This window comes from Grampus griseus, assembly GCF_964374135.1.
Source record: "Grampus griseus genome assembly, chromosome: 10".
Classification (NCBI taxonomy): Eukaryota; Metazoa; Chordata; class Mammalia; order Artiodactyla; family Delphinidae; genus Grampus; species Grampus griseus.
Window position 1 is genome coordinate 64,745,897 of NC_139004.1, and position 12,244 is coordinate 64,758,140.

At 50.3% G+C, this 12,244-nt stretch overlaps 2 protein-coding genes across 8 annotated transcripts; one reads left to right on the forward strand and one right to left on the reverse strand.

The window, feature by feature from the left end:
* Nucleotides 1–68: 68 nt before the first annotated feature.
* On the reverse strand, nt 69–12,169 carry CCDC51 (coiled-coil domain containing 51). Of its 7 annotated transcripts, none has more exons than XM_082664274.1 (5): nt 7,978–8,046; nt 7,573–7,630; nt 2,769–3,088; nt 1,558–1,722; nt 69–1,016 (listed from the first exon to the last, which is right to left on the reverse strand). In XM_082664274.1, the coding sequence occupies exons 3-5, from the start codon at nt 3,078–3,080 to the stop codon at nt 261–263; spliced, it is 1,233 nt and encodes a 410-aa protein (XP_082520400.1). In that variant the 5' UTR covers nt 3,081–3,088; nt 7,573–7,630; nt 7,978–8,046; the 3' UTR covers nt 69–260. The 7 variants fall into 7 exon arrangements, with proteins under 7 accessions (XP_082520400.1, XP_082520406.1, XP_082520403.1 ...); XM_082664280.1 differs by having other exon boundaries at nt 2,769–2,967; nt 7,978–8,025; XM_082664277.1 differs by lacking the exon at nt 2,769–3,088 and having other exon boundaries at nt 7,978–8,020.
* TMA7 (translation machinery associated 7 homolog) lies at nt 8,088–10,378 on the forward strand. The gene is made up of 4 exons (XM_082664281.1): nt 8,088–8,211; nt 8,301–8,356; nt 8,439–8,526; nt 10,016–10,378. The coding sequence occupies exons 1-4, from the start codon at nt 8,196–8,198 to the stop codon at nt 10,048–10,050; spliced, it is 195 nt and encodes a 64-aa protein (XP_082520407.1). The 5' UTR covers nt 8,088–8,195; the 3' UTR covers nt 10,051–10,378.
* Nucleotides 12,170–12,244: the final 75 nt, after the last annotated feature.

Here is a 12,244-nt window from a genome sequence, read left to right on the forward strand (position 1 = left end):
AATCTCAATTTTCAATGGACAAAACCCAGTCTAACAAATTACTTTAAATAAGACAAAATTAAAGACACTTTAATTGGACGTTAGCACAAATTTTCGATAGTTAATGTAAATGAGTGTTGCCTAAAAAGCAAAGTATGTCTGCTGGTGAGCCACACAGACTCAGGCTGAGGTTGAGTGCACCCCTGAAGGCTCACTTCATTGCTTCATTCTCTAACTAAATCCACATCCATACCTCCTCCCTCTGGAGGTGGGTCCAGGGGCTAGCTGGCCCTGAACAGCATATACAGCACAGGCAGGATGGCCACAAATGTCACGCAGGTGACCAGTGTGCCATAGATGGTGTTCCTGTTGACCTGGGCTTCTAGCCTCTGCTCCATGTCTGACAGCCCCAAGATCATGCTCCCCTGTTCCAGCAAGGACCCAGACAGGGCCCCATCTGCCGGCTCCACCAGGCCTGGGTGCGCTGCAGCCTTTGCAAGCTGAAGCACCCCAGCCACTTGGCCCAAAGTCTCTTCCAGGCCATCAAGCTGCTCTCGTAAACCCTCTAGACATGAATGGACCTGCCTGGAATGGCTGAGCTGCTCTCTCAAGGCAGCTGAAAGGACCTCTGTGTCTCTGTCTCGGGTGGGGGAAGTACCTGCCTGGGACAAAGAGCTCTGCCCAGGCCCAGCTTGCACCAGGCCCCTCAGGTCTGCCATGAGGTCATGGAGGTCCCTCTGCTGGAGGGAGTAGCTGGACGCCTGTTCTCGGATGGCTTCCTGGAGGCTCACAGGCCCCTTCTGAGCCTCCAGAAGCAAGACCTTCAGCTCCTGTAGCCGCACACGGTTCACGTAGGTGGAGCCAGCCACACCAATCAAGGCCCCCAGGACTGACCCAATGAGGGACCAGTTCTTGGTCCTCTCAGCCCGAGTGCGCTCCTTCTCATGACTTTCCCGCACAGCTGCAGAGAAGAGGGAGAACTTCTCTCGCTCGGAGTCTTCGGCACGCAGATAGGTCATACGAAGCCTCTTCTCCTCCTGCAGAAGCAAAGCTGTCATATAACAGCAACCTGGCCCAGCAGCCGCCAGCAGATGTCCCACTACCATGTCCCTGGGGCTCAGCTTCACGTCTGGCACAGATTACATGTTCCATAAACACGCTGAATGAGTAAAGGTAGCATAAGCCTGGTCAGGAGGGAGGAGCAAAGGAACTGGGGGTGGTCAAGGTGAGTGGCACTATCCTCCCCAAGCAGTCTTGGGTCTGGCCGGACATGCAGTGGTGTCTACAGAATGTGTCTAACAGAAGGGAAGTGTCCGGCGCTCTCTGGGCCAGACCCCTGCATGGTGCTCCCTCCTCAGTAATCTGGGGTCCAGATTATACTGTCCTGGACCACTGATCCCAGTATTCCAGGAGGAAGTGCGTGGAGAAGCTCTGGAAGCCTGGGGCCCAGTCCCTCCACAGGGGCTTCTAGTTTACCTCCTCACCAGGTGTCTGACCCCCTAACTAGTCAGGGCTCCCACCTCGCCCCTCCATGACCTGCCAGGCTAGGGTCCCTCTCCAGATGAGGAAGGGGCCTACCTGCAACATCCTGTGCTCCAGAGTAGCCAGTTCCAGGTACTGGTTATCGTCTCTGGAGATGCGGTCCAAGCGGTCCCTCACCTCCTTCAGCTTGGCCTGCTGACCTTCCAAGTCCTCCCGAGCCTCCCGGACAAGCCCTCGAGCCACCATGAACACTTTCTCTGCCTGCAGAGAGAACAACAGAGGCCATTTGCCCCTTCTCTCCATGCCCACACAGCCTCGGCTCCATTCCCAACAAGACTGGGCGGAGAAGAGGTTAGTGGGGTGTCAGTACAAAGGGTGGAAAGAGAGTCCCTCAGACACATAATCCTGGCTCACCCAGTGGTCCTCAAAGTGTAGCCCCGGGCCCTGCCCATCAGAATCACCGGATTTGTCCGTTCAAGTGGAAATAACATGCCCCTGAGAAACCTGAAAACAGCTAAAGATGCATACAATCTGTGTCCACCAAACCCAGCTGACTCTAGTCTGACAAACCAGAGCAAGGCCCTTATGTTCTTAATCGGCTTCATGTGTGTTACCTTAGCTACAACCTCCCAACAACGCCAAACGCCATGACAGGCATTGCCCTGGCCTCCATTCAAGAGACAGAGAAACCCCGGCTCAGCCAAAGTGATGGCCTCCAAGGGGAGAGACAGCACTGTGCCTCAAAACCTCCGGCTAAACCCCAGGTTCTTCCCACCCCACTACACTGGTCTGCGCCTAGGTGGGAGTGGGAACAGAGATGGCGGAACGCATTTCCACTGCCACAAAGGACTTGACAACCAGAGGCAGCTCTTCCCACCTCACAGTCTGATGTTTCCCAGGGCCTCTACTTTCACGAGGGATGCTTTAATCACACATGGGGCTTTGAGGACACTGTAATGCAGCAACCCTCCAGGTAACTCTCACCACCAACCCCCAAGCAGTCAATGAAGGAAGTGCTTGCTGTCCTCACAGAAAGGATGTTAATGGCCCGGGACTCACTGGTACATAGCATACACAACAACTTGTTTACATGGGGGAGAGGAGGGCCCTTCACCCCGGTAGTATCAAAGCCAGGCTGTCGTGTGAGAAACGAGTCAGATCCCTCTCCTAGTGGTATGTGTTCAAGAAAAGGCAAATCTGGACGTGGCCTCCCAGCATCTGTGGCTGGTAATTTACTTGTCAGGAGCCTCCAGGCCACATTGCCCAAGTCAGAGGGCAGGGCCAACCACCCCAGCTCCCCTCCTCACCTCAGTCACGTTTCCCTGGGCCTCTCGAACCTCACTGAGTCCAACAAACTCTTCATATCTGTCCCACCAAGTCTTGGCCATGGAGGACGCCCGTTGCTGAATGCTGTGCCCCAGGGCTCCTCCCAGCGCTGTGAGGCGGTGGTACAGCCCGAGGGCCACCTCCTCAGGTCTTTTCTCTCTGGGCTGGCTGGGGCCTGGGCTGCAGAGAGTCCTGGTCATAAAGAGGTCCCTTCCAAGGAGGCCTCTCCGCACCAGTACGGGAGACACACCCACGACGTGCCGCATGGCCAGCACAGGGCTGCACCCTGTCATCGGGAGATCTGTGGGGGGATGCCAGAGAGATCAGCTCACAGCCGAGAAAGGCTGGGCTTAAGTCAGATCTCAAGTCCTAGGGACAGTTCTGAACTGAACAGTTTCCATTAGAAAGTCCAAACTGCGCACCACTCTGTTGGGCCCAGAGGTGGCAGCCACCAGGGTCAGGCTTCACCAGGTGCCCCCAGACAATGGAGCATGTCAGGGAAGAGCATATTTAGGAGCTCAGGGCTTCCATCTCTCTCCGTGACGCCACATGAACCCAGATCCTCCCATTCCACCCACCTTCCCACAACCCCAGGTCTCTGTTGTGATCTGCATGAGAATCCTGGTGTCCAGTTTTCTGATAATCTCAAAGAAAATTCTTAAACCTGCGTTGTGTCCATGCTAACAGAGCCCCACAAAGATTCCCAAAGACTCCTAGGGAAACTGTGGAACTGACTGAGGGGATTTGGGGGAAAGATTTCTATAAATGACTATCAAAACCAGCTTCCCAGACTCCCTGAGGGCTGCCTCCACTCTGGCGAAGCAGTTTCGCTTCTGTTCTGGGACACAGGTCTTTCATGTCCCAAGGCAGAAAACTCTCTCCTCAGCTCTCCTCTGAAAAGACAATTCCAGGGGAAAACAAAGCAAAACAAAACAACCCAGATTTCTTCATAGAGGACAGCTTTTTTAGGTTTACACCAACTTTCCTTCTGCCCTTCAAGCCCAGACATTCCGGGTGACCAACTCCCAGACTCACATTTCTCACTTTCCATAAGCTTTCTTCCTTCTTTCCAACCTCAGTAACTGCCCAACAGGTTAAGTTTCTTTCATCTTTCCCTTTTCAACCTTGCTTTGATGTTTGGGCCCCAACAATCCTACTTCTCTGTTACCTGAACAGCACAGGGAGTCTCCCATCATCCAGTGAGGCCTTGCCTGAGCCCAGGAGCAGCAGTGAATTCCGAGGACCCCAAAGAGAGGGCCAGGTGACCCATGCTCCCGGGGCAAACCTGGGCCAGAGCACTCTGGTCTGGCCAAACCACCCCTGCCCCCAAGTACTGACTCTGGCTGTCAGAGTGACACCTGGTAGCCAAAAGACCAGGCCAGAGAGAGAGGTAAGCAAAGGGAGCGGGGGACAGGAAGACTGACTAGAAGAGCTCCAGTTACAAAGAAAGGACCTCCCTGATGTAAGGCGATGAGCATCCCAGCCTCCTCCCCATGGTGCCATGCTTGGAGAAGCTCTGACCCTCTTGAAAACAAAGTTGCTTGGGTAGGGACATGCCTCCTGGCAAAAGCCTGAGCTGAGCGCCACAGAAGGGGACATCTCTGTGACAGTGGTTCCAAGCTGGTGCTGCACCCAAACCCCTGTGCCCCTTGCCTAAGGCCCAAGGGAGCACACGCTACCCATGGCCCAGCAGTCGGGCCAGCCTCCTAGGCCTCAAGACCAGTGACCACTGCACACAAGCTGTGGCCTCACAACAATCCTGCAGGTGTACCCCTCATCAAAGCAGAGCACCCACCCTCCTCAGCAACGCTCAGCAGAAAGGTGTCCCCCTTGTCTATCACTACTTCTTCAGCCCTCTTCTCTCTTGATCCCACTCGACCACCAAGGTTGCTCTCCTGAAGCCCTGCAAAACTCCCACCTTGTCAGATCCAGCAGGTGCTACTCAGATTTCTTCTCCAATACCTCTGCAGCTTTCAACACCCTCTCATTTTGAAATCACCACTCCCCTCAGCCTCCTCCTCTATCAGCAGCCCAATCTTGGACCCTAGGAAGGTCACTCATCCCTGGCACAGAAGACAGCTAAAGCTTCCTACACAGTCATGGCTTCCTCCCCTGCCCCTCAGAGCCGTTCTTCACATGGCAAACAGAGGCTCTGTTACCTCCCAAGTCAGATCACATCCCTCGGTGCAAAACCCCCTGACAGCTCCCCTATCACCTGGCATGCACACCAGTCCTGCCATTGGCCAACAAGCCCCGGTCCTCTCAGCCCTCATCCCCTTCCTTCTCTCCATCCCTGTACGTACTCCACTCCAGCTTCCTCACCACGCTAAGCACAATCCTGCCACGGGGTCTGTGCCCTGCCATGTCCTCTGCCTGGACCGCTCTTCCTCCACAAGTCCAGTCACCTCACACTTACGTCTTTGTTCATACATCACCTCTTGATAAGGCCTTTCCTGACCACTCCCTCCTTGGCCACCTTACCTGCTTTCTTTTTCTCCACCAGACACACATATTGCCTTCTTCATGTACTGCCTCGCCCCTCACTAGAACATAAGCTTGGAGACAGCAGGGACTTGGCTTCGTGACGGGACACACCAACGAATCCCAAGTTGTTCCCCCACTCTAGTCCCTCCTCTCAGCCTCCCACCCAGCCTGTCTCCTGGCTCCTCCCCACTTAGATGTCTCACAGGCCCATCAACCAGCAAAGGGAAGATGTTCCTGGCACAGAGACAAAGTGGAACAGTGCTTGAAGTTGTCTAAAATCTGAAGGATGACCTGTGCAGCAGAGAGGAGAGTGGGTGGAGAGGCTGGACAGGTGGACAGAGGCCAAAATGAGCCCTGGGCCAAGTTCAGGACGCTGCCCCTCCACATCCATTCTCCTACTCCATCCAGATGACTATCTCCTACCAACTGCCCTTTTCGCAAACCTCCATCACCAGTACCTCATCCTCACTTGTATAGCTGATGGTTTGCTTCATTTTTCACCAAGAAAATATTTTAAAATTGGAAGAGAACTTCCATAAACTCCTACCACACCTTCCCACCTGCCAATGTCTGTCTCATCGCCACCTTCTCTTGTTCCTCAGGATGAATAATTCCTGCTCTAGGAAAGGCCAAGCTGTGCCCCAGGTCCCATATCCTCTCCCCTCCTCAGACACTAACTGATTTGACACTCCCTCCAGCAACTGCCCCACTTCTCTGCTCCTCTTTACTCCTTGACAAAGTGCCTGCACTAGCTGTCTCCAGTGCCTCTTCTCCCATTCTCATTCAGCCCCCCTCTGTTCTGGCCTTCACACCAACCAGGACACTTGAACTGCTCCTGTCCAGGTCATGTCCACGTGGCTAAACCCAATGATCAGTTCCATCCTCATCTTGCTTGCCTTGTCAGCAGCCTGTGCCTCGTGATAGCTCCCTCCTTCTTGAACCACCTTCTCCTCTTGGCTTCCAGTCCCCACTCCCTTCCACAACCTCTCCACACAGTGCCCCAGAGCTCTGTCCTCAGGCTCCTCTCTTATCCAGTCCTGTGGCTTGAAAAATCATCTACAAAAAAGTTCTAAACTTGATTGTAGGGATAGCTGCACAGCACTGTAAATATACTAAAACCACTGAATGGTACACATTAAGTAGATGAATTGTGTGGTATGTAAATCACATCTCAATAAAGCTATTACTAAAAAACAAACAGAATTCTCTGGCAGTCCAGTGGTTAAGACTTGGTGCTTTCACTGCCAGGGCCAGGTTCAATCCCTGGTAAGGGAACTAAGATCCTGCAAGCCACGTGGCGTGGCCAAAAATAAATAAATAAATAAAACCCAAACAAACTATAATCGGACCTCTCCAGCCCACACCTCTCCTCTGAATTCCAGGCTCATTTATCGAACTGCTCACTCCATGTCTCTGCTTGGAAGGCTGATGGGGATCTTATCTTCCTCTCCCAAACTTGCCTTTCCCACAGCCTTCTCCATCTTGGTTGATGGAAACCAATCGGCCCAAACTCTCATATCATCCCTGACTCTGCTTTCTCTCGCTCCTCACATCCAGTCCGTTAACAAATGCCACCTCCACCTCTGAAACTAAATCCAGAATCCCTCTTCCTCTTGCCTCTGTCACTGTTATCACCTGGTCCCAACGACTGACATCTTTTGTCTGGATTATCCTAAGAGCCTCTGACAAGTCTCCCTGCTTCTACTCTAGCCCCTACTGTCAACAGAGCAGGCAGTGGTGCTTTCAAAACATGGTCAGACCATGTCTCTCTCTGCTCAAAGCCTGCAACCGTTCCCCATTTCTCTCAAGGTAAAAGCAAAAATCCTTTCCATGACCTACAGGGCATCCACCTCCTGGCTCTCATTCTTCTCTCCTCTCACCAGTCGCCTTTTCCTCACTCTGCTCCAGTCACATGGACCTTTTCCCCCGGTCTTTTTTTTTGACATAAAATTGACACACAACATTGTAAAAGTTTAAGGTGTACAATGTGATGACTTCACAAATGTATATACTGCTAAATGTTTACCATAACAAGGTTAGCTAACATATCTTTCACTTCATATAACTCCCAGCTTCTTTATGTTGCTGGAACATGCTAGGCTATTCCCACCTCAGGGGCTTCATACCACCTGTTTCCTATCTGTACTGCTTGCTCCCTTCTCTTTTTCAAGTCCTGCTCAAATGTCATAGCTGTCCACTCCCACCCCAGGACACCTTAACCACTTTGCTTTATTTTTCCCCAGGCACATATCACATGACCCGTGGTATGCATTTCACTTATTTACTTATAGTCTCACCCACCAGAACGGCAGCTCTGCCAGGGCAGGCACTGTTTTGTTCACTGCTGCATCCTCAGTGCCTAAAGTACACACATATAGCACACACTCAACAAAAATGTACTGGATGAATTAACAGAATTTGCAAAAATATCGCATCCCGGGCTATATTATAAAACCCCAACTCCTTCCGGTGGCCTCCAAAGCTCTAGAAACAGGTGGTCTAGCCCCCGCCCATTTCTGCTGCCTCCCTCGCATCTCCCACCAGCCACACTGTAAGGAATGCGCCGAGATTCAAGGCCTTTGCACAAGCCCTTCCCTCTACTTACAGTCCTCTCCCCGTGCACAGTCCCAGGCTTAGCGCTTGCGGTTAAAAACCGCTCGCGGCTTCTGGATCCTCCCCGGGCAAGACACCCCACCTCCCCAGTACCTGGTGGGTTTTGCGCCGGAGCCGCAAACCCAAACGTGCGCCAGTCACTCAGTTGATCTCTGACCCTTTAGTGCCCGCCTCCGGACCGCTTCCGGCAGCGGGAGCGCAACTTCCGAACCAGGAGCCAATCTGCGGGCCCGCATGGAGGTATAGGCTCAGGGGGTGGGACGGAGAGCCCCGCATCCGGTGGAGGGTCTGGGGAAGGGGCGGCAGGCGCCATGTCGGGTCGCGGAGGTAAGTGTGCGGGGATGATGGGGTGGGGCGGGGCGGAGAGGGACGGGACCCGGCGGGGGCCAGGCTGAGCGTGCTCGTGTCGCACGCAGGTGGCAAGAAGAAGCCTCTGAAGCAGCCCAAGAAGCAAGCCAAGGAGATGGACGAGGTGAGGGCTGGCGCAGAGGCGTGGGCGGGCGCGGAGGGTCTGAGAAATCCGCCGGGAGTGAATCCGCTCTCCCTCTCCGTAGGAAGATAAGGCATTCAAGCAGAAACAGAAGGAGGAGCAAAAGAAACTCGAGGAGCTAAAAGCGAAGGCCGCGGGGAAAGGCCCCCTGGGTAAGTGAGGGCTGGGTAGAGCTCAAGCCGGACAAACGCGTGAGCATCAGTCTGGTTACGGGCCCGAGCATGTCCGTGTCCTGCCTCGTTGGTGAGTTGCGAGGTCCCTTTTGCTGGTGTCCGCTGTAGTGGACGGCCCTAGCCAGGCTTGGTTTCGCAGCAGCGGGAGAGGGGGCGGGAGTCAGACCCAGTATGGGCTTCTCTTGCTTAGGGAAGTGGCAGAAATGGAAATACAGAAATTTATATATCTCAGACACAAGTTAGTACAGTTGAGTTTCCAGATATCCTCTACAGTTTCTTGCTCCAAATTCGTATTTCACTGCTTCTTTGTTGCTTGTAACGTTTCTTAATTTACTAATCGTATTGTTAAAACTCTAGCAAAATACTTTTGCATCCTGAGCCTTTTCACTGCTGGATGCGCCTAGTCTAATGGATAAAGTCCAAGTCTGTTGGCATACTATTGTGCTATATGTTTTTCAACTTAATTCTCTACCATTCTGCCTCTTTTTTGTCTTTGTGTAAGAGGAATTGATTACATATCAAAAGATTTTTTTAAAACCCGTCAGTCATTGTACTTTGTGCTTCTTAAATCCTGTTTACATTCATCAAAATAGGATTGTTTTCTCAACAGTTATCTATACCCTATTGGATCACTGAGCCACCCTAGGGACAACGAAGGCTGGGATGGTGGGAGTGTCATTCAGCGTTTCCCAAGACCTCTATTCTAGTGGGTTTGAGTCATTTTTGTGTACCCACACAGCGCTGAGATTCTAGATATTGAGATTCCTTTTTGGAATGATGTGAGGTATCTTGCACCTTCCCTTAATCTGTGATTATGTATGGGGAGAAGGCCAACCCTTAGTGAAATCCTGTACTACTTGTTTCTATTGAGCATCATCTACTTTTTTTTTAAGGTTTATTTTGTCACAGCCCTTTAGGACTTCCATTTCTATATTAGGCATACTTAATTCTATAATTGTTTGTTAAATTACCTACCCTGTGCCAAATACAGTCATTTGTAAATTGGGTAAAATAAAGGTAGTGAGTAAATCAGATCCCAGGATCGTAATATAGAAGGTGATGTGGTGTGATATGACACTTAAGAGTATGGACTTGGAAGTCAGGCTACCCAGCTTGGAATCCTGGCTTTGTCACATACCAGTTTATAACTTTGAACAACACCTAACACTGAGACTTTGTTACTTGTAAAATGGGTTGATAGGGGATGAGGATTAAGTGAGCCAGTCTGAAATACACAACACACTTGAGATCCAGACCAGTGCACAGCCATTACTCATGCCCTGCCTTATTCTCATTCTACTTTTGCCCAGAATAGATAATACTGGGAAAGCCCTGTGCATGCTTGTGTCCAAAAAAATGCCCAGTACAAAGAGCTGGGCCTTATTAGGATCCTTATCAGGCCCCTGGGGCTTCAGCCATAGAACTGTCTTTTTCCCTGGATGAGACTTTTTTTTTTTTCCTTTTGCAGCAACAGGCGGAATTAAGAAATCTGGCAAAAAGTAAGCTGTTCCTTGTGCCTGAGGCAATGATGATCCTTAGTTCCATTCCTGTTTAAACATCTGGATTCCCTGCCATAACATCTGTTGCCACCTATAGCTAGAATGAAGTGTTGTCTTGGAACCTATTGTACATTTAAGAATAAACTTTTGTAAAAAAAAAAAAAAAAAAGTCATACAGTGGTTCATCTTGTCTTTAGTTCTTCTCAGCCATTTCTACCTTAGCTGTGAGATCCGCATAAACCCAGCCCAGAATCCTGCCAAAGTGTGTTCTTAAGTCCTTGTTCTATCCTGAATTCTGTACCACCTGGAATTAAACCAACTCATTTGAAATGGCTGTTGTTTTCTGTGTGGTTATATACCCAACAGAATATATTACATGAGATTAGTGGAAGAATTTGTACTTTGGGAAGAAAATCTATTCTTTCTGTTATGACATCCACATTACCATTTGTTTTAATGGGGTTGTTCATCTGTTCATGTAAGGAGTCTTGCTTGTGCAAGCCGGGCATGCACCAGTGAACAATTCCTCTTGCCAAGGAACTTCTCTATTGTTGGAGGGGAGCAGGACAAATACATATGATATGTGTTATGAAGGGCAAAAAGACTGGAGAAAGGAGAGATTCCTAAAAGTCTGTAAGAACTAAGCTTACTCTGAAGCCCCCAGGTCTGCATTTCCACTAGGGCTTCAGAAAGGTCCTTGCTAGGTTCCCATTTCTTATACTCTACGTTCAACCCATCAGCAAAATCAAATCTGAACCCTTCATATTTACTCTTATACCACCGGACCTTCATTCTGACCCTAAAATCCCTCACCTAAATTATTGTAGTCACATCCAAATTTGTCTTCCTGCCCCTACCCTTGCTTCCGTACAGTCTAATCCTTATTCAGGACCCAGAGTGATCTCTAAACCATAAAGTTACATTTTGTCTCTCCCTGGCTGAGAATTCTTCAGTGGCTTCTTAGTGCAAAAAAAAACACAAGTCCCTACAATGACCAGTGAGGCACTAAGGGATCTGGATGCCACTCCCTACCCTCTGGTGTCTAGCATTCATCCTCCTGATCAATCGTGAGCCACAGTGGCCTACATTCCAGTCAAGCTGCTGCCTCACTGTTATCACCACTGGAAACTCCCTTCCTTTAGAGAACTGAAATGTCACATTAGTGAGCTCTTTCCTGACTGTAGTGGCAGTCCCAGTGTCTCTTAACCCTGTTGCCTTTTTCTCTCCTGACACTTGTTATCTACCACTTTTGACTCCAGGAAGAGTAAATTCCTGATACAACTATGGGAATAATGCTAATAACACTTAGCTTTCTCTGAGAATGTGGGCTCTAGAACTAGTCTGAGATTTTGCTGAGTCAAAACTGGAAAAGGTTTTGATAGATTGAAGCCTGTATTATCATTCTAATGTACTTGATATTAGAAAAAGAAAAACAGCCCACTTTGCTTCTCTCCTGGAAAGTTGCACAGCCAGCAGCATCTTCTTTGGACTTCAGGGATTCCCTGTTGGACCTTGCCAGCTCGCACCCATCCCTGTGCTACTGAGAAGAACCCTTCAGAGAGCCAGTGCCAGCACACCACCCCTGAGATTAAGCTACTGCTCTTTTATTTGGTAGAACCTAATCAGCATTAACAAATGGAAGTATAATCCTGTCCCTTTACGGGACCAGAGTCTGGGAGCAATTAAGACAAGCATTCAACATTTGGGCAGCTGTCTGAGGGAACCTACCAATTACCTCAAAAAACTAAAGCCAGGTATTCAAGACCCTCTAGGCCCTGACAACCACTTCCCTTTCATTTACTGCCTTCACAAACATTCACACGACACTCACAGGCCAAGTTTGGCACTGAGCAATCAAGGATGAAAAGTCTTGCCCCAGTTACTCTCCAACACCCTGTTCCTGCTAACTGTTCTGCACATGACTGCTGCCCGGTAAAATCCTGTCAGCCACTCAAGCCCAGCTTGAATCCTTGCTCCTCTCTAAAGCCTTACCTTCTCTCTGCCATCGATAATTCCTACCTGGCACTTGTGTGGCGTCCATTTCAGTGTTGTGTTCTTGTCTGAGTAGTCTTGGTGCCATCCTCCTTGGTAACTCTTTTCTTTTTTTAAAATTATTTATTTTTGGTTGCATTGGGTCTGTTGCTGCGCGCCGGCTTTCTCTCGTTGCGGCAAGCGGGGGCTACTCATCGTTGCGGTGC

What these genes read in the sequence shown, in the direction of transcription:
- CCDC51 (XM_082664274.1), bottom strand. Translation starts at nt 3,080, where the DNA reads ATGACAGGGTGCAGCCCTGTGCTGGCCATGCGGCACGTCGTGGGTGTG. An exon ending in CCCAGGGAAACGTGACTGAG is followed by an intron (nt 1,723 to 2,768) that starts GTGAGGAGGGGA and finishes TTCTCTCTGCAG; the next exon opens with GCAGAGAAAGTGTTCATGGT. An exon ending in TGGAGCACAGGATGTTGCAG is followed by an intron (nt 1,017 to 1,557) that starts GTAGGCCCCTTC and finishes TTGCTTCTGCAG; the next exon opens with GAGGAGAAGAGGCTTCGTAT.
- TMA7 (XM_082664281.1), top strand. An exon ending in AAGCCAAGGAGATGGACGAG is followed by an intron (nt 8,357 to 8,438) that starts GTGAGGGCTGGC and finishes CCCTCTCCGTAG; the next exon opens with GAAGATAAGGCATTCAAGCA. An exon ending in CGCGGGGAAAGGCCCCCTGG is followed by an intron (nt 8,527 to 10,015) that starts GTAAGTGAGGGC and finishes TTCCTTTTGCAG; the next exon opens with CAACAGGCGGAATTAAGAAA.